General features: G+C 37.1%; 8 protein-coding genes across 11 annotated transcripts in view; 3 read left to right on the top strand and 5 right to left on the bottom strand.

Annotated features, from left to right (window-relative positions):
• Positions 1 to 106: 106 nt before the first annotated feature.
• On the bottom strand, positions 107 to 2,140 carry LOC116295205 (glycogenin-1-like). The gene has a single exon (XM_031702968.2). The coding sequence runs from the start codon at positions 2,085 to 2,087 to the stop codon at positions 951 to 953; it is 1,137 nt and encodes a 378-aa protein (XP_031558828.1). The 5' UTR covers positions 2,088 to 2,140; the 3' UTR covers positions 107 to 950.
• Positions 2,141 to 2,209: 69 nt separating this feature from the next.
• On the bottom strand, positions 2,210 to 5,312 carry LOC116295164 (uncharacterized). The gene is made up of 5 exons (XM_031702922.2): positions 4,757 to 5,312; positions 4,427 to 4,520; positions 3,932 to 4,048; positions 3,569 to 3,685; positions 2,210 to 2,648 (listed from the first exon to the last, which is right to left on the bottom strand). Exons 1-5 carry the CDS (start codon positions 5,239 to 5,241, stop codon positions 2,559 to 2,561), a joined length of 903 nt encoding a protein of 300 aa, XP_031558782.1. The 5' UTR covers positions 5,242 to 5,312; the 3' UTR covers positions 2,210 to 2,558.
• Positions 5,311 to 7,997, top strand: LOC148913170 (uncharacterized). Its single transcript, XM_089026148.1, has 2 exons — positions 5,311 to 5,445; positions 6,424 to 7,997. Exon 2 carries the CDS (start codon positions 6,465 to 6,467, stop codon positions 7,995 to 7,997), a length of 1,533 nt encoding a protein of 510 aa, XP_088882274.1. The 5' UTR covers positions 5,311 to 5,445; positions 6,424 to 6,464.
• Positions 7,998 to 8,051: 54 nt separating this feature from the next.
• Positions 8,052 to 10,011, bottom strand: LOC116295188 (uncharacterized). Its single transcript, XM_031702944.2, has one exon. The coding sequence runs from the start codon at positions 9,981 to 9,983 to the stop codon at positions 8,337 to 8,339; it is 1,647 nt and encodes a 548-aa protein (XP_031558804.2). The 5' UTR covers positions 9,984 to 10,011; the 3' UTR covers positions 8,052 to 8,336.
• Positions 10,012 to 10,441: 430 nt separating this feature from the next.
• On the top strand, positions 10,442 to 12,985 carry LOC148913169 (uncharacterized). Its single transcript, XM_089026142.1, has 3 exons — positions 10,442 to 10,896; positions 11,157 to 11,371; positions 11,662 to 12,985. The coding sequence occupies exons 1-3, from the start codon at positions 10,608 to 10,610 to the stop codon at positions 12,829 to 12,831; spliced, it is 1,674 nt and encodes a 557-aa protein (XP_088882268.1). The 5' UTR covers positions 10,442 to 10,607; the 3' UTR covers positions 12,832 to 12,985.
• LOC148913168 (uncharacterized) lies at positions 12,400 to 15,205 on the bottom strand. The gene has a single exon (XM_089026141.1). It carries the CDS (start codon positions 15,009 to 15,011, stop codon positions 13,128 to 13,130), a length of 1,884 nt encoding a protein of 627 aa, XP_088882267.1. The 5' UTR covers positions 15,012 to 15,205; the 3' UTR covers positions 12,400 to 13,127.
• Positions 15,206 to 15,551: 346 nt separating this feature from the next.
• On the top strand, positions 15,552 to 17,980 carry LOC116295177 (uncharacterized). Its single transcript, XM_031702931.2, has 2 exons — positions 15,552 to 15,672; positions 15,973 to 17,980. The coding sequence occupies exons 1-2, from the start codon at positions 15,552 to 15,554 to the stop codon at positions 16,809 to 16,811; spliced, it is 960 nt and encodes a 319-aa protein (XP_031558791.1). The 3' UTR covers positions 16,812 to 17,980.
• A 188-nt stretch (positions 17,981 to 18,168) lies between these two features.
• Positions 18,169 to 27,344, bottom strand: part of LOC116295195 (alpha-protein kinase 1) — a 32,715-nt gene continuing 23,539 nt past the window's right edge. The window contains exons 1-10 of one of the 4 annotated variants that reach the window (XM_089026137.1): positions 25,728 to 25,903; positions 24,542 to 25,662; positions 23,741 to 23,846; positions 23,060 to 23,270; positions 22,683 to 22,894; positions 22,047 to 22,229; positions 20,912 to 21,884; positions 20,701 to 20,818; positions 19,787 to 19,911; positions 18,169 to 19,334 (exon numbers count right to left, since the gene is read on the bottom strand). In XM_089026137.1, the coding sequence (XP_088882263.1) occupies positions 18,919 to 19,334; positions 19,787 to 19,911; positions 20,701 to 20,818; positions 20,912 to 21,884; positions 22,047 to 22,229; positions 22,683 to 22,894; positions 23,060 to 23,270; positions 23,741 to 23,846; positions 24,542 to 25,662; positions 25,728 to 25,901 (3,639 nt within the window). In that variant the 5' untranslated portion in view covers positions 25,902 to 25,903 and the 3' untranslated portion in view covers positions 18,169 to 18,918. Of the gene's footprint in view, positions 19,335 to 19,786; positions 19,912 to 20,658; positions 20,819 to 20,911; positions 21,885 to 22,046; positions 22,230 to 22,682; positions 22,895 to 23,059; positions 23,271 to 23,740; positions 23,847 to 24,541; positions 25,663 to 25,727; positions 25,904 to 26,221; positions 26,357 to 27,344 lie in introns of those variants that run through there. The other 3 variants (XM_089026139.1, XM_089026136.1, XM_089026138.1) reach the window with 3 other exon arrangements.

The raw sequence follows: 27,344 nt of genomic DNA, 5'->3' as shown, positions 1-27,344 counted from the left end.
TTGGAATCACACCAAAAATTAAAAGTATTTTCTATTATCTCTTGACAAAATAAAATATTTTCCAAAACAATGAAAAAGTACTATTACTAAAATATTTTTGGTAAATCTTTCTGCCAATAAGTTTTATTTTCTTTATTCTTAAGTAAAAGCTGCTTTTTTTGATCTTAAAACCTAGAACTAGGAAATATTGAGCTGGGAACAAAATGTTCACTGATTGGCTAATTCATTCTAAATTAAGTGAAATCACTTGGTGTGCTGTTCAGGTTCATGAATTGATCAAAATCATTTATCGCCTAAATAAAAATGTCTTAAAATTATCTACACAACCTGAAAACTAGTCTTAACTTTGAATAATTGAATTTGAATGACTATTGTTCTGGACTGAATAACCTCTCATTTTAGTAAGTTTTTTCATCTTTTTTCTCAGTGTATAATTAATTTTACCTTTTTATCATTACTGTTTCATTAGAAACACCGATGCAGCTCACACTAGTTTTTAGCTAGTTATCTCTTCTAACCTCTCATACAAGTGAATTTATGTTACTACGTAAACACTAAACTAGGTCAAGAACAATAGTTAGTCAAATTGTTCACCATATTTCAATAAGTAATGCATTGAAATCAAATTAATAAAGCTATTTTCTCGACAGGTTAACAGGGCTTAAAATAACGGCTAAACATCAGACAATGTCTGGCGAGAACTGGAACTTATCCAGTCAAATCTTTGCCAGTCATTTTGACCAGTAACATTTAGCCAGATATAAGGTATGACTAAATGAAAAAATTTTTGGACTGTGATCATGGCCAGTGACTTATTAGCCGTTATTTTAATCCTCAATATAATTGTTTGATTATTATAGTGTTTTATGTACATGGTGTACATACATAATTTATCTTTCCCCATAAGGGCTTTTAGTACTTTGTGGTTGATACTTTTTTTTATTTGTGAACTATAGTTCTGTGCCTGAGTAATCGGGTAATTTCCAGCATAGCTCAGAACTTAAATTCCCGAATTCTTGATTTTTTCTATAAAATCTTGTGGACATCCACCAATCATCAAGATTATGAATTTTCAGCAACTCATACAGATTTTTCCAAAAAGTGATTGCAGTCCTTTCTACCTTGGTGATTGGCAGGTCATATAATTCTGCTTCAACTCGGCTCGGACGACATCTGGCAGACCATGGTTTGGGGGGGATACAGCAAGCAAAGTGGAAAGCTTTCATTGGTCGATAAGTGATGCGGCGCACATTGTATGAGTATGGCAGAGCAGTCCACCTCCCTGTGTCAGCATAATAATGCCAGAGTAGTACTTGATCATTAGGGCAGTGGTCATCTGTGGTTTTCCACCATAAGTCCATAATCTTTTTATAATCCATTGCGTCTGGTTTAAAGACAAGTAGGCCAGCATTAAAACAAGGGTCCAAAACCCCAGGCCTTGAGCATGTTGCAGCAGCAAAATCACCTTTGATGTCAAACAATTCATCAATGTTGGTCATTGGCATATAATCAGGATCTGCATAAATTATCTTTGAAAACTCAGTGTAATTCCATGCATGGAATCGAGTATGAGTACCAATGTACCCAGAATGTAACTGAGGTAACCCCTTCTTCTTCTCTATCCAATCACAATCAAGGCGTTCAACGCTTCGTATACTCCATCCAACTTTTTTTAACGCGTTTCTCGCTCCTTGACTAACGTCTGAAGACACTAAAGCTATCATGTTTCTATGACAGGAGAACTTTCGTAAAGAATACCCTAGGACAAGAGCAGGAATGGCAAAGTCGTCATTAACCATGGCTGTCAGCCAAGTCCAATCCGATCGTGACGTAATCCTCCCTTGACACCACTTCTGTCCGTACTCACTCTCCAGTTGATACAATCTCCACTCTTTTTGAGCCAGCTGATTATCATTTTCAAATAGTCTTGTTCGGTCGATCAAGACTTCTCGAACGATCAGTTTTGTATACTGATAGATGTAGTGGATTAGAAGCGGCTTGGCGAAAAATACATACAAAAATAATAATGAAACGGAAACCGCGAAAATCAAATTTCGATTCCTGTAATTTGCTACAGATTGATACATTTTTGGATAGAGTTCTTTATCGCGACATTAAGGTCTTCTTTAACTCGGGAAGCCCAAACACGTATCGAATATAACACAGGAAGCCCAAGCACGTGACGAATATAACACAGGAAGCCCAAGCCTTATGGCCTTTAATATTTGGTTTATTATTAAAGTACACGAGAACCCTTTGACAATACTTTCACCAATGCAGTGTTTCGGCAACTTCCTTACATTTTCTCCAAAAATTTGGTTAACACGTTCTCTATAATAATCTTTATTCTTCAAAAGACAAGACACATATCTTAAGTTACATTACTGCTTTTGTAAGGTTAGGTTTAGTGCTATTGTTTGGATGACCAATCTATTGTTTTTTAATCCAATCATGTAACTCCGAGCGGTACAGGCTGCTAGCTACACTATGAAATGAAAGGACCTTATCACTAGTACAACTTGGGGTTATGAGTTGTCAATTCATGCTAGTGAATTTGATCACATTTTATCCCGGTTGTGTGGGAGACTAAAGTCGACAGATGGACCAATTGGAACTATGTTCGTTGGGTTAATCTTTGGAAAGCCAGCCTGAAATAATAAAAGTACACATTATTAAGTATAGTTATATTGTCAGAAGATAACCAGGGATCCTAAGGTTTGAGGAAGCCACTGCAACTCTGATTGTACATTACTAATATGCCCTGCATGGTTGTGTAAGCCTCCTACGTAATGTAGCTGTCCTTAGGATCTGTCACACAAGGTTTCCTTCCCCACATGGGAAGAGGACTCCTGCAAGACAGACCCTAAGGATGGCTGGTAGGAGGCTATAAAGACCCCTTGCATGTGATGTCAAAACAGCTCGATCGGGGGACAAAATAAAAGAATTCCAATCTCCTGAGAAATTGGAACCTATTGTTTTTGTCCCCCAAATTGAGCTGCATTCCAAAGTGCAGCAAGGGGTCTGTTGTTGTGTAAGCTCCCAGCTTGGGGGGCAACTCTCTTGAAAAGTGGGTAGGGGTACTCGTCGGACGGTTTTGAAATTGACCCTAAAAGGTACGCATAAATTAACTGATGCTGATTTCAGACCCTAAAAGGTACGACCATATTTAAAATGACAACGTTTCCAACCATTATATTCTTGTAGGATGTTTGATATTTTTCAAAACAAACAAATCTGATCCTAAGAGGTACGGAGTCAGCTGTAGACACTAAAAGGTACGTGAGGTATCATTTTCGACCCTAAAAGGTCCATCGAGTCCCCCTCCCCATTTTTCAAGAGAGTCCCCCACCCGCGGCCCCCAGTAAGTAAGGAGAACAACAAAATCGAGGGGCTGTGTTGGATTGCACCATAAAGATGTCCAAAATATTGAGATTTTGCTGGAGTTGTGCTAAGCTCTTCTTCCTTCAACTTTCCTTCCTAGTTCCCCATGTTCGACCCTGTGTACCACTACCCAAACTTTGAAGAAAAAATCTAGCATTCAGGTGTCATAAATATGTGTTAACCATACCCAGTAGCCAGTCCGGATGTGTTCTAAGTTCACAGTCTCCTTTACACCCTCCATCTGGTACATGTCACACAAAAACCCAAACAGATTCGGATAATCAACGATCCTTTTCTTGTTACACTGAAAAAGGAAGAAAGAAATAATGAAATGGTAACTATTAAATTTATCTCCAAATATTACAAAAACTGATGAGGAACCAAAGAACCTAAATATATTCTATGCCCAAAGCTTTCCCATTTCAGACATGTTTTTCCCTTGAGAGCAGTTGTTTAAACCCAAAGTATTTTACTCCCAAAGGAATGAACATAGGCCTAAAATGGAAAAATTATGTGCAAACTAAAGAGGTTTATGGGTTTTAAGTATTACCTTGAAAAGCCCATAATATGCCAAGTCAAATCTTATCAAGGAGGTTAACAAACGGATATCAGCTTCTGTGACTTTATCGCCTACTAAATAACGCTGCTTTGACAGAAGTGATTCAGCCTGTAGATTGATAAACAAGATTAAATAGAATCAGTAGTAATGTCATTGCCATTGTAAGTGGCACTATATAGTAGTCTTCTATGTAGACAATTAGTGACGACACTAAAAGTTGCTGTTGAATATCTTGATATTGATCATATATTGATCATTAGTAACATCTTTAGCTTGCTAATAAACAAAGAAATATTACTCAAGGGAAGTATGCATGGTCTGAAATGGGAAGCCATCCGTGCTATAAAAATATTTTGGGTGAGGACTTTATTTCAAGAACAAACTGTCAGTAGATAGATATAAGGCATTGCAGCAGGGGCTTATGAAGTATGAATACAGAGCTCTAATTCATTCCAAAGGATTTAACAAATTCCCAATTAAGCACACCTTGTCTAAGCTTTCAAATAACGTGATGACATTTTTGTCATACTGTGCTTGATTTTCTGAAAAACCAGTCTTGTAAACGCCAAGGTTGATGTTACTATAAAATAAAAATCATAAACTTTGGTAGGAAAAAGTTTGAAAGAGGAACCAGACTAAAAAGGTTGTGGCCAGGCAAGGGGGGGGGGGGCTTTTTAGAAAGTAGTTTGGCTATTTAGAGCATATATGTGTAATAATTTGAAGATAACTTTAAAAATTCTAGATCTGGAGTAATTTTAAAACGTTTACAAATTGAAAAAAGTACTATAATTTGTAACAAGCGTTCGGTAAACTCACGGATGCACCCAGCTGTTTATTTCTTCTATCTCATCTTTTAAGTCATCGGGAAGAAAATCCAGTTTTCTCTGTTCCTCAGTTGGGCAAAAAGCATTAAATTCTTTGTTAAACATCCGCATGATGTCAATAGATTCATTGTTTACTGCAGTACCCTTCTTCTTGTCCCACAACAACGGGACAGAATTTGAACCTGCAAAATCGGGATCTGCTTTTTTGTAAATCTCTTTCAGGAATTTACAGCCATTGACAACGTCGGCATCGCATCCTGGCTTATCAGGGTTGAATTTAAATCCTTCTTCTGGTTTTTTTACAGGATCGAGGACAGAAATCGAGATGACTTCCTCAAGACCCTTGAGTTTGTACACAGTTAGTGCTCGACATGCGAAGGGACAAATATAAGATATGTAGAGGTGGTAGCGATCTTTCTCGGGCAAGAAGTCCGTGGATCCGTCGGCCTTGATCCAGTTAAAGAAACCTTTAGCCATTTGAAAGCGGTGTGCAATGAAACACGAAAAAAGAAAATTATCACAAGGTGTGTCACTGGACTGGGTTGAGGGTAATCATGTGACAGAAGCGTTACCACAGGAAGCCCATACAATGGTAATTGAAAAGATTACATGAAAGAGTATTGAAGATGCGAACAAGATGACAGAGAGGAAGTGGAGCAAAATTCTTATAGGAAAATACTCGTAAGTGAAAAAACTGAATTAGTACTGAAATACACGCATGAAATGAGTTTTTTTTAAATTTTATTGAGAAACTGAAACTGTGAAAATTGAAATGCAAACTATTAACACTATGCTTTAGAATAATTATGCTATATCTGGAAGCACCTTCTACTTTACCCAGTGGGCCAAGGCAGTTGTGATTTGTTATTACCTTCATAGCACCTATCATGTTAACTGCAAGTACATTTCAAATCATCCTCAAGATGCCAACATTGTACCTCGTGGACAAGTTTTTTTTACAACACATGTTCAAAGTGCAGTCCAGTTATCATCACATGGTGTAAAAAACTTGTCCACATGGTACGACATTGGCATCAACTGTTTCAATCTACTGGGGAAGAGTAGTAAGTTGATGGTTTTTTCCGTGTCTTCTTATTTGCCAAATATAACAGAGATTTCTTGAGTGGAATCATTGTTTTCTTGTTGTGAAAATGTAGTTTTTATTGTATTATAGCTGTAATTTTCTGAACAAATTTAAAAGGAAAAAAAGAAATATAAGCAGATGTGCAAAATGCTAAAACAATGGGGAATTAGGGAGGGAGGGAGGAAGGGTGGGTGAGATTTGTGGGATAACGGGAAAGGAAGCACTAAAAGGACACCTAACGGTAATTTTCAATAAAATCCTAGACAACGGAAAGTTTCCCTCTTCATGGAATCTAGGATATATTGTTCCATTGCATAAAAAGGACGATCCAACGAAAGCTGAAAATTACCGTGGAATAACACTCCTTTCTGCAATTGGCAAAGTTTTTACGGCAATACTTAACAAACGGCTCTATGATTACCTAACTACGAATAATATAATTAAACAGGAACAGGGTGGGTTTAGAAAAAAGCACGGAACAACAGATAGTATTTTTATTCTGAAATCCGTAATCGATAAATATGTTAAAAGTAAGCCACGGAAGAAAAATAATTTCCTTTTTTCCTGCTTTGTAGATTTTCAAAAAGCGTTTGACTGCATCCCAAGGAAAAAATTAATGGCAAAACTTGAAAATGTTGGTATAAATGGAAATTTTCTAAGAGTGATACAATCGATGTACTCCACTGATCAATCAGCAATCAAAGTAAATGGACACATTTCTCCGACATTTTCCTGTTATATGGGTGTTAAACAAGGCTGTATGCTGAGCCCTACGTTATTTAATTTATATCTTCACGATCTGCCTGACTCATTAAATTCGTGTAACAACAATGATGTAATGTTGAATGGCAAACCGATTAGTACTCTTTTATATGCAGATGACCTGGTTCTGTTCTCTAAATCTGCTAAAGGGCTTCAGAAATATCTCGACAAGCTAGAGGCATTTTGTGAACAATCAGGCTTAACAGTTAATATAACAAAGACAAAAGTGATGGTTTTCAATAATACAGGGAAGACAATGAATAACTTCCAATTCTATTTGAACAAATCTAAACTAGAAAACGTTAAATCATATAAATATTTAGGATTAAATTTTACAACCTTTGGAAACTTTACGTTTGCAAAACAAGAATTAAAAAAAGCTGCATTAAAGGCACTATTTCAGATGAAAAAACAAATGGGTGAATTTTTCACATCCAATATCAAATTAACTATAAAACTGTTTGACTCGCTTGTTACACCAATACTTCTATACGCAAGTGAGATATGGGGTATCGAAACATTAAGCACCAAAGACCAAGAGCCCATGGAACTTGTTCATTTGAAATTTTGCAAAATGCTCCTCAAGGTGACAAAGAATGCTAGTAACCTTGCATGCAGAGCTGAGTTAGGAAGGTTTCCGCTAAAATGCAAAGCATGCAGTAGAAGCTTTAAGTTCTGGCATAAAATTATAAAGTCGGAACTACACCCAAAAAAACTTTCAGCCGAAGTCTACCAAGATATTAAAAATGAAACTAAAAAAGCCTTTTGGAGCATAAAAATTAAAACTACTTTAGAACAACTCGGATTGGGGATAATTTGGATGAAACAAAATGAACTTTCTCCAAGATGGTATGAATATGGAAAAATAATAACCCAAAGAATATATGACATTGAGAGGCAAATTTTATGGAGTAATCTCCACAATGATGAAAGGAAAGACGACAGACATAAAAATAAACTCAGAGTCTTTCGTCAGTTCAAAACGGATTATAACTTTGAAGAATATTTAAGTCAAGTCACCAATATTAAGCACAGAGTGGCGCTTACAAAATTAAGAATTAGTAACCATAAGCTTGAAGTAGAAACGGGGAGGTATAAGAGGCCTTATCTCATTTACGATGAAAGGATTTGCCCAGTGTGTAAGTCAGGAGTAGAAAACGAAAAACACTTTCTAGTTTGGTGTCCACTATATGACTCTCATAGAAACGACTTAAGAGAGTTCATAGAAAAAAACACCAGCATTAATTTCAACAATATGAGCGCTGACAGTCGTTTTATGTTCTTAATCAATTCAAAATCAGCGTCTCTACAAAGAGCCATATCAGCATACATTCATCAATGTATGCTGATACGTGAAAATGAATTAAGAAAATTACCTAATACATAGTATATATATATACCTATAATATATTTGGAATCAAACACTCATGTACTATTAGTATAAGGTGCCAAATAAAATTGTATTGTATTGTATTGTACAAAAGAATTCGAGTTACTCAGCACTTTCAAATAAACAAAATGGGGAAAAGGGATCATATAAAAATTCTACAACGGGGAGGGGGTCAGATTCTTTGCATGAATTACCAAGCAAATCCCACCACCCTCCCCTCCCCTCCCCAATAAAAAATGAACAATCAAGACTTTCTCACTCCTATAAATTTGCATTTCTCACTTGATAATACTACTAAACAGCAAATATGGTGCCAAGTGTTTTTGTTTAAGTGTATTAAGAATACTTGACAGACGACTGCAAAGTTTTTTTGATGACTTCTAAGAACCACTCATATGAAATCATTTGAACACAAAGGCCCAAATAACACGTTATAACAATGTCTTTCTTGTTGGTTGTCATGGTGATTCTTAGGGGATCTTCTTTCGTCCCAAACTTTGTGATGTAGGTGCCATCAAGTTTATAAACAACGACAGCATTTTGTTGCCTGTCGCAGACAAGGATCGTTTGAGTCTGGGAATCAATGGCTAAACCATGAGGCTCTTGGAGTTCTTTGCTTCCAAATTCTCGCTCAAGTTTTCCATTTTCATTGAAAACTTTAATGGATGGTTTGCTTGACCCTAGGTTTACTGCCTCCGTGCAGTAAAAGCTCCCTTGGAATAGCACCGCTTTCCTCAAATTGACCCTTTCCTGTTCTAAAGTTGAAAACTTGACTTGAAGGTCATCTTTCAACACAACTATTCCACCATCTCTGTAGTTCTTGTCAAAATCATGGAATGTTCCAGCTGTGATGACAAGATTATCATTGCTGTCAACAGAAATACTTGTTAGAAAAATATTTTTGAATTCTTTAATCGTCTTCTTTTGAATGAAATTCCCGTTCAAATCAAAATAGACAAGATGTCCACAAGGTCCTTGAGTATCATTGTTATTGCTTATGATAACAACTTCATCTTTTTTAGTCACAGTTATCCCCCACAAATCTTCATAGTCAACCTTAAATTGATTCTTGTATGTACCATCTTCATCGAAGATGGTTATATTTTGAAATCTGCTGTCCAAGACGACCAAATTCCCTTGACATGACGTTTCAAGGTCAAAAGGAAAAAAGCTCTGCAAGTCTTTAGTCCTTGTAATAACACGATTATACTTAGGGTCGAAGTAGGAAACAATGTTTTCAAGCGAGTTTTGGGACTTGGATTTGCCAATCTCTGCTGCTCCTTGCTTCTCTTCCTGTATTCTTGCTCGTAAGATTTCCTCAAAGTTACCAACTTCAAGACCTGGTTCAAGTTCTTTTGCGAATTTTTCCAGCTGATTAACGAGGGAATCTTTTGCATCCACAATTTCGTAAACGTCACCTCGCTCTATAATTTTCTCAGCCTTGTCGGTCAATTCCCAGGCTTGCTCTCTCATTTTATCTTTATCTGACAAATGCGATCCCATAACCTCGTCAATCTTATCCAACAAAGAGCGTTCCTGTTTGCGGATAAATTCAACAAGTTTCTGTGCTTTTCCCTCGATTTCTTTCTTCACCCTTCCTGTCACGATCACTCTTTCCTCGTCAGTCTTGGCTGAAGTCCCACACACCTTCCTGCAACTCTCGATGGCATTTCTAATCGCCATCTTATCTAGTCTACCAGGAGATCTTTCCATAAGCCTAACAATAAGAGTATTTGTAGGCCAATCTTTGACGCCATTGATGGATAAAGGAGACGCAACGCGACAGACAGGGCATTCGAGAACAGTCAAGCTCCGCTCGGAAGACATCCTTTCAAGACATTGTAAACACACGCTGTGGGCGCAGTTAGGAAGTGATTTGGGCTCCTTGAATTCTTCAAAGCAAATTGGACAAGTGAATTCGTATTCAGACATATCTTGGAGGAATTCGTTAACTGTGTTGCCAACCTTATTCCTCGTCGCCATATTGCTGTTGTGCGCTAATAATAGTTAAATATTCAATCACATGACCACGGTGCGTCACGCGAAACCAGAGTAACACGCTTCAAGACATTCCTTGTCTTTTTTGAGCTGTAACTTGTAGGGTTAATATGCTTTCAAATACTTTCAAAAATTAGAATATTATTTCTAGTATTATCCACCCTCGACCTGCCTTTCTTTATGCAGTTTTCATTTATGTTATTTCATCCAATACTTTTATCGTTTTACCGTACAAAAAAGGATTTTATGAGAAACATTTTGATCTCCTTAAAATATACATAGATACCCCTCCCTTTCAAGAAAAAAATCATTTATAAATATTAATTAATATTAATTAATATTTATGCAAATTTGGCGGGGAAATCCGACCAATCATATTAAATGGCCTGGTTACGTAGTAATGGTATCTGTAATGTATCCGAAATCGACCATGTTGTAATACTCCCTTTGCTAGATCGCGTAAGACCGCTGGAAAAAGATATTGGGGCGCGCTTCGATAACTTGGAATCGAGGCTATCCCTGTATACGAACTCATCTCTCTGTGACAGATATAAGAGGTTTTTAGTATTAGTTGCTGTTAAGAAAGCTTTTTGATCGTTTCAACGACTTATGGAGGTAAATAATACTAACAAGAAAAGGCAAAGAAGCCGAGGAAAGCAATGTGCAGCAGCAGCTTGCAATAGCTTTGAATACTTGAACGATGGAAGCCGTTCAAACATTCGGTTTTTCCAGTTCCCAGCGAAGGTATCTTTGCGAACTCGCTGGTGCAACTTGATCAAGAGGCAGCATGGGAGAGATGGATTTTATGTTAAGCCATCTACAGTGGTCTGCGATAAACATTTTCAGCAAGAAGACATTTACAAACCTCCAGGAGGAACGCGACATAGGTTACGGCCAGGTACGTGAGCTAAGTGATTATCGATCAAGCTGGATTTACTTTGTTTGATTGTTTCATTCAAAATGCTTACTGCATGCATGGAGCCTATGTAATGGCTTATAACATGTTCTTTCAGTCAAATGATAAGTAAAAAGTCAGATACATTAAATTCTACTTTCCTTGTGCCCATTATAGACTAGCTCGAACCTAGTAGCTTACTCAAAACTCGTTTCACTGTTTAAAATTACCTATTTATCACTATCGTTTCACTGTTGTTGCAGGTGCAGAGCCATCGATTTTCGAGTGGTCACCTCAACCCAAGAAAAAGACAAGAAGAGTTTTGACAAGAAGAGTGTTAAAAAGTAAAGAAAATGTGTCACCAAAGCCTCAAGAACAAAGCGTTTACATTGACATTGAAGAGAAAAAGGACCTTGAAGAGAGCCCCAGTGAACCTGCAGTAAATGTATGCGAGACTGACGAAACTGATATGCCTCAGGTAGTTACATACAAACTATTATGAATGTTTTTTTTCTTTTGCCCAAAAAATATACCCTTGGTATTATGGGTTTACCTTGCGAGTATAAAACTAATAAGTCTCATTTTATGTTGCACTGATAGCAGCACAGAATGCCATCCAAGTGCTCAAATATAAATGTTTGTAAAACTTATAAATGTGTTGTGCTGTTTTAAATAACTACCCATAATGTTATTGTTGTTCATTGCTATATTTATTATTATATATTTATGAGAGTAAACTTGACAAAAAACTTTCTTGTTGTATTGCAGGTACAAGAAAAATCCACACAGACTGACTGGTCATTTGATTTTCCATCATCTTCAAAGAATAATGACCATGATTATGCCTTCACCTTTACTCAAACACCTAAGTACCCTTGCGAATACCAACAGACTATGCAGGAAAGGCTAGAAGTCAAGTCAGAGATATTGAACAGTCTTAGGGTTAAAGTGGGAAATTTACAGAAAGAACTTGATGACTACAAAGAAAGGGAATTCAGCCTTCAGAAATTTAAAGATGATGACTCTGCCATTCAGTTTTACACTGGATTCCCCAACTATGATACACTTGTGCACTTTTTTAATTACATTGAACCAAAACTTGAAAAAATGCAGTATTGGGGCAGTGGTGATGTAAAAGATTCCCAGACATATCAAGAACAAGGCAAAAAGAAACCAGGTCCCAAAAGGAACATAACATTTATAAATGAGTTTTTTATGGTATTAGTTAGACTTAAAGTTGGTCTTTTTGTCAGGGATTTAGCTGATAGGTTTAACATCTCTATGGGTCATTTTTCCAAGATTTTTTGTACCTGGATAAATTTTTTATATTTTGAATTAGACCAGTTATTTCCATTTCCTTCTCAAAGTGCAGTGAGAAGAAATATGCCAGAGCAGTTTGCTCTGTATCCAACAACAAGGGTAATAATTGATTGTACAGAGATATTTGTGGAGGTTCCCTCTTCTATGACAGCGCAATCATTAACATGGTCGAATTACAAACACCACAACACTTTTAAAGCTTTAATTGGTATTTCTCCAAATGGTCAAGTAACCTTTGTTTCTAAACTGTGGGGTGGAAGGGTTTCAGATAAGTTTATAACTCAGCAATCAGGCTTAATCCAATTTCTTAATACTGGGGATAATGTCATGGCTGACAGGGGGTTTGATATTGGAGACATCTTACCTCAGGGAGTACATTTAAACATTCCTCCTTACAAAGGTAGTAGAAATCAGCTTACTGCTGAAGAAGTTCAAGAGACAGTGCATATTGCATCTGTACGCATTCATGTGGAGCGAGCAATAGGGAGAATAAAGGGATATCATATTCTTGATGGGACCCTGCCTTTAAGTCTATCTCATGTAGCTAATCAGATATTTACTGTTTGCTCCTATCTAACTAATTTTTTGCCACCTTTACTCCCACCAAAATGTATCTGATTAATAATGAGATTATTATTAAGATAATTACAAAAGTATTTTTCTACTATAAAAGTCTTCGAATGACTATTTAGCTATCAAGTAACCAAGAACTTTTTGTACATTTCATACAAATCATGTATGTAAGATTTAGTAATAAAAATACAGTGACTTGTTTTGTCCAAAAACGTTTTTCTTAAAAACAAACCATATGTTGATAAAAATTTGTGCAAAATTGTTAATAGCCTGCAGTCAGTATACCCACAAAATACATGTACATGTAACTACTGACTGCACTTTAACTATATTTTACAAGGCTAAACACTTCTTTTGGCCTTTTGTGTCTTCTTGAAACTTTTCCAACCACCATGCTTATAAAGTGGGATGCCATGCTGAACTCTTCTTGTAAACACTTCGGGGAGAAATGCCCTTCGATAGAAGTATTCGATCCTTGGTAGAACAAAACTAAACCACCACTGTCTATCAAAGTATACTCTTTCAATGTTCAAGTTTGCTGGACCAAACCAAACTACAAAATCAATCCATTGTAGCTCACAGACAAACATTTGTCCCTGGACTTGATAGTAGTATTGATGACCATGTTTTAGTTTAGGAACTTGACCGTCTCGTATTGATAAACAGAAGTTTTTGTCCTGGCATGCTTCTTCAACAGACATTCCTTTCTTCGAAAAAGGACATTTCACTTCTAATCCACCCTGCTTCTGCCCATTAGCATTCTGGTCGAAAACCATTCTGTCAAGGCTTGCCCCATATCCTGGCCTGACTTTTGAAATAATTGTTCCTACTTCCCAGACTTTCAAATTTGCATTCCCCTCTCTAGCTTTCACTGCAATGTAGTCTTCAACTGCAACAGATTCATGCAACTGTCCATATTCAAGTGCTGGAACAGGCTTTCTGACATCAGGGATATACATCATCCTCTTTAGCAGCTTATCAGGTTCTGACGTCCTGACTGCTGCAGATTTGAAATTTGAAGCAGTCAGTTTAATCCTCTTTAATTCCCGCCAAGATGCATTTGCACTCTGTCCTCTTGTCATCCTCTCAATTGTTTCTATTTCATTGTCATCAGCTTTCTCAGTATAAATGTCAATCATTGACTTAAAATTCATAGTTGAAATGTCATAAAAATCATTGAATGGCAACTCAATATCTTGTTCTATTTCAATATCTGGTGCACTTTCAGGAACTGACTCACAAACATTGTCAATAATCAAATTCTCATCATCAACTTGCAGAGGCTTGATATCATGAAACAAGAAAAATGAAGAGCTTTGCATAGATTGAGCAAGATTGGAACACAGTGTTTCAAGTCTTCCTGTGTTTATTTGTCTGTCATCTGGAGCCCTTGGATCATACAGGCTGTTTTTTGCTTTTTTTCTTGCTTCTTTTCCAAAGCTATACTTTGTAATTACGATGTCATCCACTGGCTTAGGCTGTATCCGAACATTTCGAGGTACATTCCAACTACATAGCCTTGATGTGCATGACACTGGCTCACAGCTTTCCTTCAAACCTCTATGGGAGAAGTCTTCCATGGCAAATAAGACCCCACCAACATGATTACAATGGCCACGACCATGTACACCCCTCCCTGCTGGGCACATACAAGCAGCTTTTAAAACATCTCCAAGATGAGTGAAAGAGATAATGGCCTTGTATTTCTCTTGCTTCATGGAAGCCAACACTTCTGCTTCGACATACGTAACTCTCGTAGAACAACCGACTCGAATGTCTTTGATATGTCCCTCTTTAAAAAACTGATACGCTTTGAGTTTTTTGTAAGCTGATGTCTGAATAGATGTGTGGTTATACTTGGATGTCTTGGTTACAAGGTAATCGTAAAGCTGCACAAGGTTAAACGTGGGTAGGTTTCGTAAGTCCTTGCTCCACTGGCAGTGTGAACATTCACGCGATAGCTTTTCGTAGGTTGTTTCTTCGTTGCTTTTAGTGTTTGATACGATATTTACTAATGCTTGCTCTCTGGCTTGCGGTTTTACATAATGATCCTTGGTCTCAGCATCTCCTTGTAATCTTAAATCTTTCCTTTGGAAAGTTGTGTGACATCGAATCACAAGGTCAGACTTGTTTCCACTCGACGTCTGATTTTCACGACGTAAAATCTCGCGTAATTCCTTGACAGTAAACTTTTTTAGCTCATCAAGCGATGGAATGGTTTCCATTGAATTAGTTCACTTAAAAATTTCAAATAAAATCACCGTATTACTGACTTTTGCTACTACTTGGAATAAAAAACACACTCGTTGATAAGGGATTGTTGTTGTTGTCACGCCAGCAATACAGGGATAGCCTCGTTTTCGCGTTAGAAGCGAACACGCGGCTTAGAGTCCAGCGGTCGCTAACCGAGAACTCGAAACTGGAGTATTAACGAACTCTAGATCTTCTTGGAGAGAGAGGATTCAGTTAGATAATTTAAAGGAATTCAAAGAATATATCCTCTTAACCTTCATAGCTTTGGATCGTCGAGAAGAATTTTTTTGACTGTGAGTTTATTAAATCGATTACATCTAGAACTAATAATATTGTTGGCGCGTGTTTGTTCAATCATCATATGGGGATTATGTGTTGTGATGATTTGGATCTATTTCAATCACGCCGTCCAGATAACGTCCAGTTAGTGTCGATACAACTTTTGAGTCTTTAATCACATCCTCCTAAAGTTTTGTTTTTCATTTCAAATTACTTTGCGCTAACACGTGAAGATGAGCAACACTGTGGACAGGAAAGCTGAAACGAAGGAACCAGAAGAAGATGAAGACGATGAAGTTGATAGAGTAGGACCTACAGAAGAACCAGAAGTGGACAGAGATGCATCGACACAAGGTATTATATTTGGAGACTGTTGCTGCTGCTGCTGTTGTCGTTGCTGCTGTTGATGTTGTTGTTGTTGTTGCTGCTGTTGATGTTGCTGTTGTTGATATTGCTGCTCTTGTTGCGGCTGTTTTTGTTTATTGGTGTTTCTGCTGTTGTTGTTGCAGCAGCTTATGCTGTCGTTATTGCTGTTTCTGCCATTGTTGTTGCTGTTTCTGCTGTTGTTACTGCTGCTACAGCTGGTTAACACAATGTGAACAATGTTCCAAGTGAGATATTGAATAGAATCTCTAATGTTGTCTATATTTATAGAACCACCTGGTAGAACAAGACTCATACTTCATGTTCACCCAAGTCAGATAAGTCTTTTAAAGGGTATACCGAACAAGCCCAAAGAGTACCCTCTTGGTCAAAGTATCATATTTGGCAGAGGAGAAAATGTGAATATATTTCTGAATGACCATTTTGCATCTAAACGGCATTTGGAATTGACATATGAACTCCACCAGGGGGCACCTCAAGGTCTTTTTAAAGCAAAAGTTATTGGCAGACAATCAACAGTTAATGATATTCTCAAAACCACTGGTGATGAACTTTATTTAAGACCTAACGATGTCATTAAAATGGGACAGCTCAGGTTTACGACAGAGATAATTAACGGCAATGATCATTCGTCCTATATTTTGGAGTTCAAAAAAGGTTCTCGAGGACCAAACCCAGATCAAGGGCTTCAACATCCGCCATGCTTGCCTCACCAGCCTCCATATCAGATACCTCAATATCCACCTCAAATTCATCCATATAATTCCCCAGGGCAAATGCATCAACCATTTGTTCAGCCTCCACTTTCTGGATATCCTGGATTGGCAGCAATGCCAGTTACTGTTGCAGCATATCCTGCGTCTTTTCCTAATATTGCTATGCAGCCCATCTCACCAGGGAGTGGTCCATCTACCTTTCCAGTGGTTCAGCAGCATTCTCCAATTTATGGTCAAGTGGGAACCAGAAGAGAAGATTTTCAAAGTGGTGGGCGAAGTGCATCAGAAAACGATGATAGGCTTAACCCAAGGCTTTCAGTTGAGGAGACTCAACCTTCAAAGATGGAGTCTTTAGGGGACTCATTTGAGGACACAAATCCTCCAAAACATTAAGGAATACTCAGATAGTACAGTTGACAGTAACATCAGAAAATTTGATACCTTTAGGAGTTTAGAAGTCTCAACCTTGAACATTGGAATTTTGGAGGGAATCACGATACAATTCCTCGCAAACGATGAAGAATTCTCAGATAGTACAGGTATAGTATTGTAGTCATCCATATTTAGAAAGAACTTTTTTTTAAAATTACTTAAAGTTGCATTGTGCATCATTAGTTCTCATAACTCGTTACATGATAAAATTTACAACTTAAAATGCTCTGAATTAGGAATGAATGAATTCATTTGAAACCAAATGGGGGTCAATTTTTGGCAAAGAATATTTCATGGTTTTATGCAGGTGTTTGGATGAAGACTCGGCAAATTCGCAAACAGAAAATTATTGCTTGGACCAAGTGCAATTCTTGAGACATTAATATATAAACAGCTGAAAAGACCCCACAAAAAATTTAAAGATGAAATAGCACTTCTACTAGCTGGTAAAATAAGCTGAGAAAAGCTCTAATGCATAATATCAATTAAGTTTTCAGTAGTTTAACATGAAAATGCAGGGAATTGAGTGAGGTGCTTTACATCATGCTATGTAATCCCTTAGAGAATAAAATATAAAAGGTAATGAAACAGTTAAAATATAGGAATTAACAAAATCAAAGTCTTAAAATAAAGCATCAAAGTACATACAGCTTTAAGAATTATAGGCACTTTTTGAAAACGTTTTGAAATCTTGGAAAATTTGTCAAAAACTGGCTTAAGAACATGTGCAGTCACATGTAGTACAGCTATAAACACAGCACTATTCAAATCAAATCTTGCTAAATCCAAATCTCTTAAACCACATTCAAATCAGTATTTTTGCTTTGAGTTTATAGCAGATATAATGGATGCGTGTAAATGAGATACAAATGAGACAACAAGCGTTGTGTCGAACTGATAGCCTTACTTGTATGATTCTTAAAACATAAGAATTTCTCATTGTGAGCTCAACAGCTGTAATAACAGCTATTCTTTGAACTCTTTTTTGTAATACTGTCTATTACATTTTCACATGCAAAGATGCAAGCTTGTTTCTGACATTCACATTTCAGAAATATTTTTCATATCTTTAGGGTTCTTCAGGTTGTATACTAAAAACATTTTGTTGTTGGTTTTTTAATAAAAATAAGTGACTTAAATTATTTGGTATGTTCACTATGTTTAGTTTAAAAAAGTAGGCAGATTTTATTGAGCTTTATTTTTTATCACTTTATCAAAGCAGTAAAATAATAAAGATTGTCTTCATCACAATTATTTTCTAAAAATATAACACCTAGTTTTAATACATTTATTTGTAGCTAAACATATATATATTTTATAATATATTGTTGGACAAATTGTACTTATTACTTTTCTTATATTTCTTTTGATTTTTAATTTGAAAGGACTTATTTTCAAGAAAATATCACATGATGATGTTACATTAGAAAACACTATGTCCATTAAAAAATAGTTTCTTGAAGTATGAATGAATTTTTCGTTCTTTACTGAAATTTAATCTCAGGCTATAGACCTCTTTAGCTGCGGCATTTCAGACGACACTTCATTCCCTAGAGCATCATTTCTTTGTTTAGCAGTAGTGCATTTGAAGACATGAATATGAATACAACTCAAACAAAGAATCTTATTCTCAAGACCACGTGTCATTCCCTAGAGTATTATTTCTTTGTTTAACGGTTGTACATGAGAAGACACATGAATATGGATACAACTTAAACAAAGAATCTTATTCTCAAGACCACGTGTCATTCCCTAGAGTATTATTTCTTTGTTTAACAGTAGCACATGAGGAGACACATGAATATGGATACGACTTAAACAAAGAGTCTCATTGTCAAGAGAATGACACATGATAAGTAATGGGAAAACTTTAAAAACGAAGGGAAAAAATCAAAAGCAAAAGCAATAATTCTCATTAGATGGTCTGTAAAAAATCTATTTGTAATGAGTCTGAACCTGTCCTGGCAATTATATTGTTGTTATGGTTAATGGACTCGAGAGAGCTATAAGAAAAAAAATAAATTGTTGAGCAAAAGCAATGATTCTCATTAGATGGTCTGTAAAAAATCTATTTGTAAGGAGGTCTCTCCAGTCCCAACATCTTACAAATTTTGTTACATTCTGGATGCATTTTCCAAAAATTATCATATCCTTCTTTTCCAAAATTTCCAGTTCCAAAGCACTTGTAAACAGTTGAATGAATCTGTGGATCTGTTAAGAAAGTGCACCCTTGATTATCAAGAGGTGCCCAGCCTTGTATGTCCACAATAATAAGTTTGCCATCAGATGCTTGGTAAGTGAAGTGACTGTATGCCAGAACCAGATCAGTTCGTCTGTGTTTGTTTATCCAGTCAGTGTTGTTGGTGAGTTTGATGAATTCCCCTGACATGTAGGGCTCAGCATTGAAGATTTCAGTTTGGCCATTGGAGTTAACTAGTTGAAGAAGGACGACTGGTAAGAACTGGATATCACCTACTGGAACACCTGAAGTAAGTACAAAGATAGACTAAATCTTTGATATGACCTTTCATTGTTGGTCATTGTCAGTTTTCAACATCACAACTTGTACTCATGCAACCTTAACATCATCAATCATCACCACCACCTCAATCATTATCATCATCAACATTATCACCACTACTCACCATCGTCATTGTCATCACCCATTTCCACCACAATCATCATCATTAAGTACCATTTGTCATTGTCATGACTATCATTAACTTCACCCATCACTACCACCAACATAATCATTATCATCCCCATCACCATCACCATTATGATCATCCTTACCATTAATATCACCATGACATTGCCACCATCATCACTAATTACCTCCACTACCAACACCACAGTTATTACGAACTCCAGCTAAGGTCCATTCCACTCATGTTGTCACAAAATATGGACAAATATTCTACCATTAATCTTCTTACCTGCAGCTTTTTGGTAGAGCTGTTGGTTGAACAAAGCAACATACTGCTTGGCTTTCATCTGACTCAATACATCATTTTGGTACTGTTGCATTGTCTTGTACTTCCGATAACGCTTTGCCACATACCTAAAAACCCAACAGAAACAGAATGTCCAGGAAATGATCCAGACTGTATTAAACTTTTTCATAGGTAGAAAGAGTGAGAAAGTATGGTGGTTAAATTGTTGAAATCTCTTAGTTCCCCCTTAGTTTAGGAAATGTTGTTTTCTATAGAAGCAAGGTGTGAATGAATAGGCTTCCTGACTCTGGACATCATGTTTTCCCATTTTAAACCACATGTCATTGCCTTGAAGATAAAAATAGTCTTAGACTTAGGTGGAAGCATGTAGGGGGGTTCGGAGGTATGCCCTTACCCCGGGGGAAGGGGGGGTACTCCCCTATATTCGCTATACAGGTACGTGCCGCCAAACAGGGTATGGTTTTCACTGATTCTACTCTGGAACAGGGTACATAAAATTGCGTTCGGTCTGGGACAGGGTATATGAAGTCACACTCTATTTTGGCAATACCGGAATAGGGTATGATTTTCAGCCATCTTGCTCTGGAACAGGGTATGAATTTCAGCAATTTTACTGTGGGACAGGGTCAGGGTTCAGTGGGCTCAGCGGCACATCCCTACCCTAAACAGACAAGAGAACCCCCCCTCCCCCCCCCCCCCGGGGCCCTTTCAAAACATTTTGAAATGGAGACCCTTGAAAATGAGATTTTCAATTTTCTGAGGGGCCTTTGCAACATATTTAACATGCAGCAAAATCTACCATCCCTATAATGTCCTAGTTAAAGAGGTCTTCCTAAAGGTCTGCAGAGGCAAACCTTCTCCTTTGTTCATTTTCGTTGATAAATTCAACAGCGTACACATCTCTGTGTGATCCTTCTTTTTCCTTGGCAAGTTTCAGTTGGTCTCCAATGTACACCATTGTTGACTGTCCTCTCCACTGGCTCGTTGGATAGTCGTACTTCCAGAGTATGGCATCTGATGATTGAAGGAAGGATGAAAACAGTTAGTCCTTAATGGAATTGTTGTCCTCATAAATTAGTAGCCCATTTCTCACACTCCCGTTGGTACCTTTGACTCGATTTGATTTGCTGTTTGCTGCTTTCAATTCATCTAATGGGAAGAACGGCATGGTTTGTGATGCCCGTATTAAAGATGCTGCTTCATTCTCTAAAGATTGCATAACCATTCCTTCACCTTTTTCCATAGTCATGGAAGACAACTTTTCAAGCGTGGCACGAGTTTGAAGAGCTTGCTCTTCACTTGACTTCTCTGCTGTATCTGCGCATCGATCAACAGTATGCCCCTGTGGTTTTTCTTCCTGCATCTCTGCCGTATCTGTGCATTGATCAACAGTATGCCCTTCTTGAGCTTGTTCTTCTTGCATCTCTGCCGTATCTGCACATCGATCAACAGTATGCCCTTCTTGAGCTTGTTCTTCTTGCATCTTTGCTAAACACAAGTCATGATCAACTGTCTTCTTCAAAACCTGATTTCTCAGATTCTGCTGTGCATTTTTAGATTTTGTGAAATTTGCAACCCTGACTTCATTCCTGATTTCATGTTTATTGAGGTTTTCAAAAAAGCCCACGCTGGACAAACGGTAATTTTCATTCTGACGCACGGTTTTGCGCATCTTGAAGTAATTCACTAGAACGTCTCCAGCATTTGCCAAGTTATCTTGTGAAAACGCCTTTAATCCCAGGAGACTGAGACACTGATCAACCATCCCAGTCATTGTATTTGTGAGTGGGACACGATCACTGGACAAGCAGTAGTGTTCGTACAGTTCTGTAGATAAGTCCTTGAGCTTCATCCCTTTTTCCTTGTCCTCATTGGAACCAATCTGGAAGAGGGCGAGACTTATCCTATACACGGCACATACTAGAAGGTAAAACTGTTCTCTGCTCGTGAGTGAAGGGTATGATTGATGGGCTTGTATGCTGTCTTTTAGGTCTTCAATGGCAATTCTCAGGAGATGTTGTTTCTCGTTCTTGTCAGGGATGAGGATAAGATACTCGAACAACACTTCTCCTGCTTGGTACTGCAAAAATATTAATTGTTTTAATAGTTAATCTTCCTACTTACATGTAATGTAAATTTGAGTGTAAATTTCCCACGCATCCAAATTTTGTATTTCATCCAAAGATAAGAACAATCAAATCAAATAAGTTACTTATCTCTCAATGTGTGGCTTGTGGCTTACAGTGTGTCTGACAAAGAACAGTGGAGTGTAGGAAGACCACTCGGCAGCTTCTTGGCTACAGAAATAAGCAGCAAGAAGAGGATGACACGTGACTAGGCCAAATGTCTGCGCAAAAGTATTGTAGTCTGTAATGGTCATGTTACGAAGACACCGGCACAAGATTCCATAACTGCGAGCAAAACACTGTCGATGGGTATGGATACATGAAGAAAAAGATTTCATTCTCAACACATTTATCACATTAATAATATATTTTACAATGTTGTATTTAGGTACGACAAATGGGTAATAAATAACTGCAACTCCTTCAACAATTATGTAATTTAAACATCATTAGAAATGCAGCTTCTTTCTGTTTTTTTTTTCTTTTTTTTCTTTTTCTCTCTCTGTAATGTTGATGTCCTCAAAATGTTGAGCAAATAATTAATTAATTAATTAATAAAAAATTGATTAATTAATTTCAAAAAAACTTTCTTGAGAGTTCGTAATAAAACTGCATTTCATATTACACTGGAAAAAACAACAACACACAAATAAAGGTATGACATAGATAATCTTCAACTGATAGATAGATAGATAGATATATGTATGTGTGTATCAGTTGTAGATTGTCTGTTTGATAAAATCTTACCATACCTTTTTGTCCATTCGAGGAAGAGACTCAAAATGACCAAGGGATTCCATTAGAAGCCAAGCACTCTCTCTCCAGTGACCAAGACCATATTGGATTTCTCCATTAATCTGGCAACATACTCCAGAAACAAGAGAGTATTCATGTTCATCATTGTATTTCCATTTACCAAGCTTTGACTTGTCTTCTAAAATGCTATTCAGGGTCTTCTCTGCTTCTGTAGATGCAACCAATGTTAAGAATGACTTAGTGTGGATCCTGATAAAAGGCTACTTAGGGTCTCTTTTAAGTCTACTCCCCTCCCCTCATTCCTTCTCATTCCCCATTTCTTCTCACTTGCTCTCTCCCTTCTTTTTTCCCTTCCTGCCATTCGTTAACTAACCTTGAAGATTTCCATTATCCATCATCAACCTCACTTTCCTGATCACTAACTGAGGTGCAATAGCAGTTTCTGGACTTCTTTTTTGGATATAATCAACAATGTCCATTGACGTTTTCCCCTCACCCTGTTGGTACAGGAACCTGTCAAGAACCAACACTAACGCAGCCATTTTCTTGAAGTTTTCTTCTACATATGCATGATACAAACATTCCTGAAGAAAGATTTAAAAGTAAGAATATAGGCATGCACTGATCTCTCAACCCTAATAAATTATTGTTACATCTATCCATGCAGCCTTTACATCAGTGTTAGTGGACCAAAGGTAGATCTCAGAGGCATTCCATAGCTTAATCAACTTTATGTAAATATATCAAATCTATCAAGAAATGTGAGCATTAAGAAAGGACCAACAAACTGTTTTCAAGAGGAGCTTGTAACATTTTTATTCCATACACATATAGCTTTACGAAAATGTGCCCCCTTCCTTGATTATAGATTTTGAATTCTTAAAAATGGATAAAAGATGGATATCTATGGCATCTCTTTGCTCACAATTTATTTAAATGTTTTGTGATTCCATCAAGAATCTTAGGGACAAAATGCTTTAACCTATATCTCTCTTTTAAGAAAGCCTATCTACTCTAACATCTGTATTCTCAACAAAAAAAATGAAAGTCTTACTTGAAGAATTTGTAATTCTGTAAGTGAAGGAACATCATGATTTTTCGACGTGAGAAGATCTTGGACATTGTAGTTTTCCTCTTTGCTTACTTCTCGAGCAAACTGCCTGGAAATGCCATCAAATTATAAAGGATATTGATATGATAAAATTATCATACTTTATGTAAATGTCCTTCAAGAGAAACCATCGGCCTTTTCATCTTTTTGGTGTACTGCTTTCCCATTTTAGTTCTTTGTTTGAGTTGAATATCCATAATCATGTGTAAAAAGTCTATCAGTTTTCTCTGTAATCACAGAGTGGGACAATCACGAATGGAACCCTCAGATCTATGCTAGGTGAAAGCCCAAGATCGAATTGGAATTTAGAAGTTGGTTTTTGCGGCGGGAGGAAAACCGGAGAAACCGGAAAACCCTTGAAGCACAGGAGAGAACAAACAAACAACTCAACTCACATACAACACCCAGCTCATAGGGACTCGAACCCGGGTCGCATTGGTGAGAGGCGAGCACTTTCACTGCTATGCCACCTATGCTTCCCATACTCTAGGAAATGACACATGGTATGAAATGGGAAAACCTTATGCCCAAGCTGAAAGGGTCTATCAAAGGTTAACTAGGAACTGATATAAGATGTTCTTCTAAATCTAATACATTTACCACTCCTTGGTCGATGGCTTGATTCCTAACAGGTTTTGCAACCCAAATGACAATCAGCCGATAGGTGGAATTAGAATTTAGAAGTTGATTTTTTGTGGAGGAAAAATATTTTAAAAAAGAATAAATTACATTCATAATTCATACCATTTTTCTTCAACAAATGGCCAGGCATTTCCCTCGGCATCTTGAACCAAGTTCTGAAGCTTAAAACACACTAAAGAAAGCCAGCATTTAAGTACACTGAAATCTGCAGTTTGTTGAACAGCATCCTTGTCAGTATTCATGTCTCTTTTGCAAGACAAGTACTTCTGCAGACATGAATCAATGGCAATAACATTCACACTTCCTTCTTTCTTGACTGTCAGTAGATTCAGCTCCATGAGTTTACTGATCTCTGGTGTTACCTCTGTCATTGGGAGTGGTCTTCGAAGGTGACACAGTTGATACAAGATGCTGATATATGATGGCTCCAAAGATTGCTTGATGTAATCTAATATCCAATCTAGTGCAAACATGTCAACCCGTCTTTCACCTTTGGACAGCTGTAGTTGAGTTGCATCAAGTTTGTGTGAATTTACTAAAGCACAGAAGAAGTTGATGGCAATCGGGTTATATTTGAGGATTCCACATAAGCTTGAAATCTGTCCATCTTCGTAGGCACATGAAGGGCAAAGTTTTTTGAACAATTCTTGAGCAGTTGACAAGTTGAGACCTCTCACTTCTATCGTACTAACTTGTGCATTAGTTTGAATCTGTCTGGTTTGTGTGCCAATGATAAAAGTCTTGATCTTACTACACACAAGATGTTCCAAGAAAGATTCCACTAAACCATCATTACAATCTGCATTGTCAAAGCAAACAACTTTGAAATTAAAAAATCCTAGAAACCTTTTGATCTTTTCATCTCTTTTCTCAGAGGTTGCAGAGAAGAATGTGGCTTGTTCTTTATGATTTCTTTCTTTTGCCAGATCACTCATGAACTCCCACAAAGATTTCTCATTACAACATCCATTGAGTGAAAGGTACAATATCTCCTTCTCTGCGATGTGTTCGATCTCACAAAGGTGTTGACAAAGTCCTTGAACCAAGGTTGAACAGCCGCTCCCTGGCTCCCCAAAGAGTTGGAATATCAAGGTATGTTTTTGTTTTATTTCTTCCAATATACTCGAAAATTCATTGCTCAGGCTTAGCTGCAAGCATTTTGTTTTTGAATCTGGCACAAAGTTCTGAGGTGAGATCTGAGTCAATGCCCTTTTGAACAGCATCTGTAATAGGACATAACGACATTAATTATATCAATTGCTAATAAACTTTAATTATGAGGTATTACCAAAGTAAGATATTGTATAGAACGGTCTGATCCCAGGTGAATGAATGTTAATCGAAGTATTATGATCATCCGGGTGGATGTAGTCCTGAAAAGGACTGTTTGATGTGACTGACGTTTTGATAAACGACAATGATACGACTTGTGTTGGAGAGTTGGTTTACCAAGTTTGAGCATCATCCACTAAACCGCTCAATTAATTTACCGGCTCCGTAATAGGCTTATTAGAAACAATAAAACCGCCCACAACACCGAAACAGCGACTCGCACTCATTAGACTGATGCCGCCAATGACACTACTTCAGGTAATTAGGCTATTGTTATCGTGGCAGTATAAATATGACCAATCTGACTTTTATTCTTCACTTGACTCTGAAGATGACTTCCGCTCAGGTTGTCGAAACTTCAGTCACATCAAACGGTCCTTCTCAGGACTACATCCACCCGGATGATCATAATACTTCTATTAACAAAGTAAGATATGGCTAAAAACTCACAGATCAAACCCTTAAATAACCTCGAGCTATGCATGGGCTGATCCAAATCAGTGCATGGCCTAATCTAAGTCGGGGCACAGCTAATGGAATTCTATCATAATTCTGATGCTTTAAATTGCCCCCGCCTCCTCCAACACCTTTCATGGGAAAAGAAGAATTAATGAATAAATTTTCTGCAGAAGTTTTAACTAAAAACATTTAAATTTTTGCTGCGAGCCATGAGGCGAGCAGCAAGACTAATCTTTACTATTGGGATCCCTGTGTACTATATGCCAGAAAGAATCCCAATACTCCATTTTACAGCTCCGTTCCGAGCCGAGGCTGGAGTTTCCGCGCATGATAAAAAGTATAGTTTTGCTATGCGCGGAAACTGCAGCCTCGACTTGCAACTATTATTCGTGGTCATTCAAACGGAACAGTAAAATGGAGTATTTGTGGTTGTGGAGATGATTTTCGGAGTATGCAGCAATGTTTGTTCAGCGGGTTTTATCATGAATTTGTGTGACTTTGTTTTTTGAAAACACGTTTCTCGATTTTCTGTTTACGTAGGTTCGCTTATTACTCGGGCTACCTGTAAGGTAGGCCGAGTTTAGGTTTCGGTTTTGTATCAGTCTATCGTATGGTCGAGGTTTTACATGATTAAAAATTTAATCAAAAAAAATTTAAAAATTAATTAATTAATTAATTAATTAATTTAAAAATTTAATGATTAGTAAATTTAAATCGGAAATTTCCAAAGTCAAATTTGATATTGACTGTTGTACCTTTTGTAGAGGATAATTCTATTTTAATTTTATTTTACATATATACATATATTTATTTCATTGTTTACATCCATATTTTTATATTAGCATCATGTAATTTTAATTTTTAGTTTAGGTTATTTATAACTTGGAGATATTAGCATGTACTTGCTATCTTGTAATTCAAGTATAAATAAAGTTATTGTATTGTATTGTATTGTATGATGAATATGTATGCGATCGAGACAGTCATGAAAGCGAGGCGACGCACGAGTGCAAGTCATGTGACCTACATGTTGGGTCGGAGGTTTTCTTGCTCTCTGCTCCTCGTCGGTGGTTTATTATGGCGAATTCCTTTTCTTCTGGGACACTCAAAATAC

This window comes from Actinia tenebrosa, unplaced genomic scaffold (assembly GCF_029948245.1).
Source record: "Actinia tenebrosa isolate PJP-AT-01 unplaced genomic scaffold, QUT_ActTen_1.0 PGA_scaffold0__85_contigs__length_37466705, whole genome shotgun sequence".
NCBI lineage: Eukaryota > Metazoa > Cnidaria > Anthozoa > Actiniaria > Actiniidae > Actinia > Actinia tenebrosa.
The sequence above is the reverse complement of the archived record's forward strand: the minus strand, read 5'-3'. Positions and strand labels throughout refer to the sequence as shown.

Coding starts and splice junctions, on each gene's coding strand:
- LOC116295205 (XM_031702968.2), bottom strand. CDS start 2,087: ATGTATCAATCTGTAGCAAATTACAGGAATCGAAATTTGATTTTCGCG.
- LOC116295164 (XM_031702922.2), bottom strand. CDS start 5,241: ATGGCTAAAGGTTTCTTTAACTGGATCAAGGCCGACGGATCCACGGAC. Junction 4,521..4,756: donor ATAAACAGCTGGGTGCATCC/GTGAGTTTACCG, acceptor TTTATTTTATAG/TAACATCAACCTTGGCGTTT. Junction 4,049..4,426: donor TATTTGAAAGCTTAGACAAG/GTGTGCTTAATT, acceptor ATCAATCTACAG/GCTGAATCACTTCTGTCAAA.
- LOC148913170 (XM_089026148.1), top strand. CDS start 6,465: ATGGCAAAACTTGAAAATGTTGGTATAAATGGAAATTTTCTAAGAGTG.
- LOC116295188 (XM_031702944.2), bottom strand. CDS start 9,983: ATGGCGACGAGGAATAAGGTTGGCAACACAGTTAACGAATTCCTCCAA.
- LOC148913169 (XM_089026142.1), top strand. CDS start 10,608: ATGGAGGTAAATAATACTAACAAGAAAAGGCAAAGAAGCCGAGGAAAG. Junction 10,897..11,156: donor GCGACATAGGTTACGGCCAG/GTACGTGAGCTA, acceptor CTGTTGTTGCAG/GTGCAGAGCCATCGATTTTC. Junction 11,372..11,661: donor ACGAAACTGATATGCCTCAG/GTAGTTACATAC, acceptor GTTGTATTGCAG/GTACAAGAAAAATCCACACA.
- LOC148913168 (XM_089026141.1), bottom strand. CDS start 15,011: ATGGAAACCATTCCATCGCTTGATGAGCTAAAAAAGTTTACTGTCAAG.
- LOC116295177 (XM_031702931.2), top strand. CDS start 15,552: ATGAGCAACACTGTGGACAGGAAAGCTGAAACGAAGGAACCAGAAGAA. Junction 15,673..15,972: donor CAGAGATGCATCGACACAAG/GTATTATATTTG, acceptor CTATATTTATAG/AACCACCTGGTAGAACAAGA.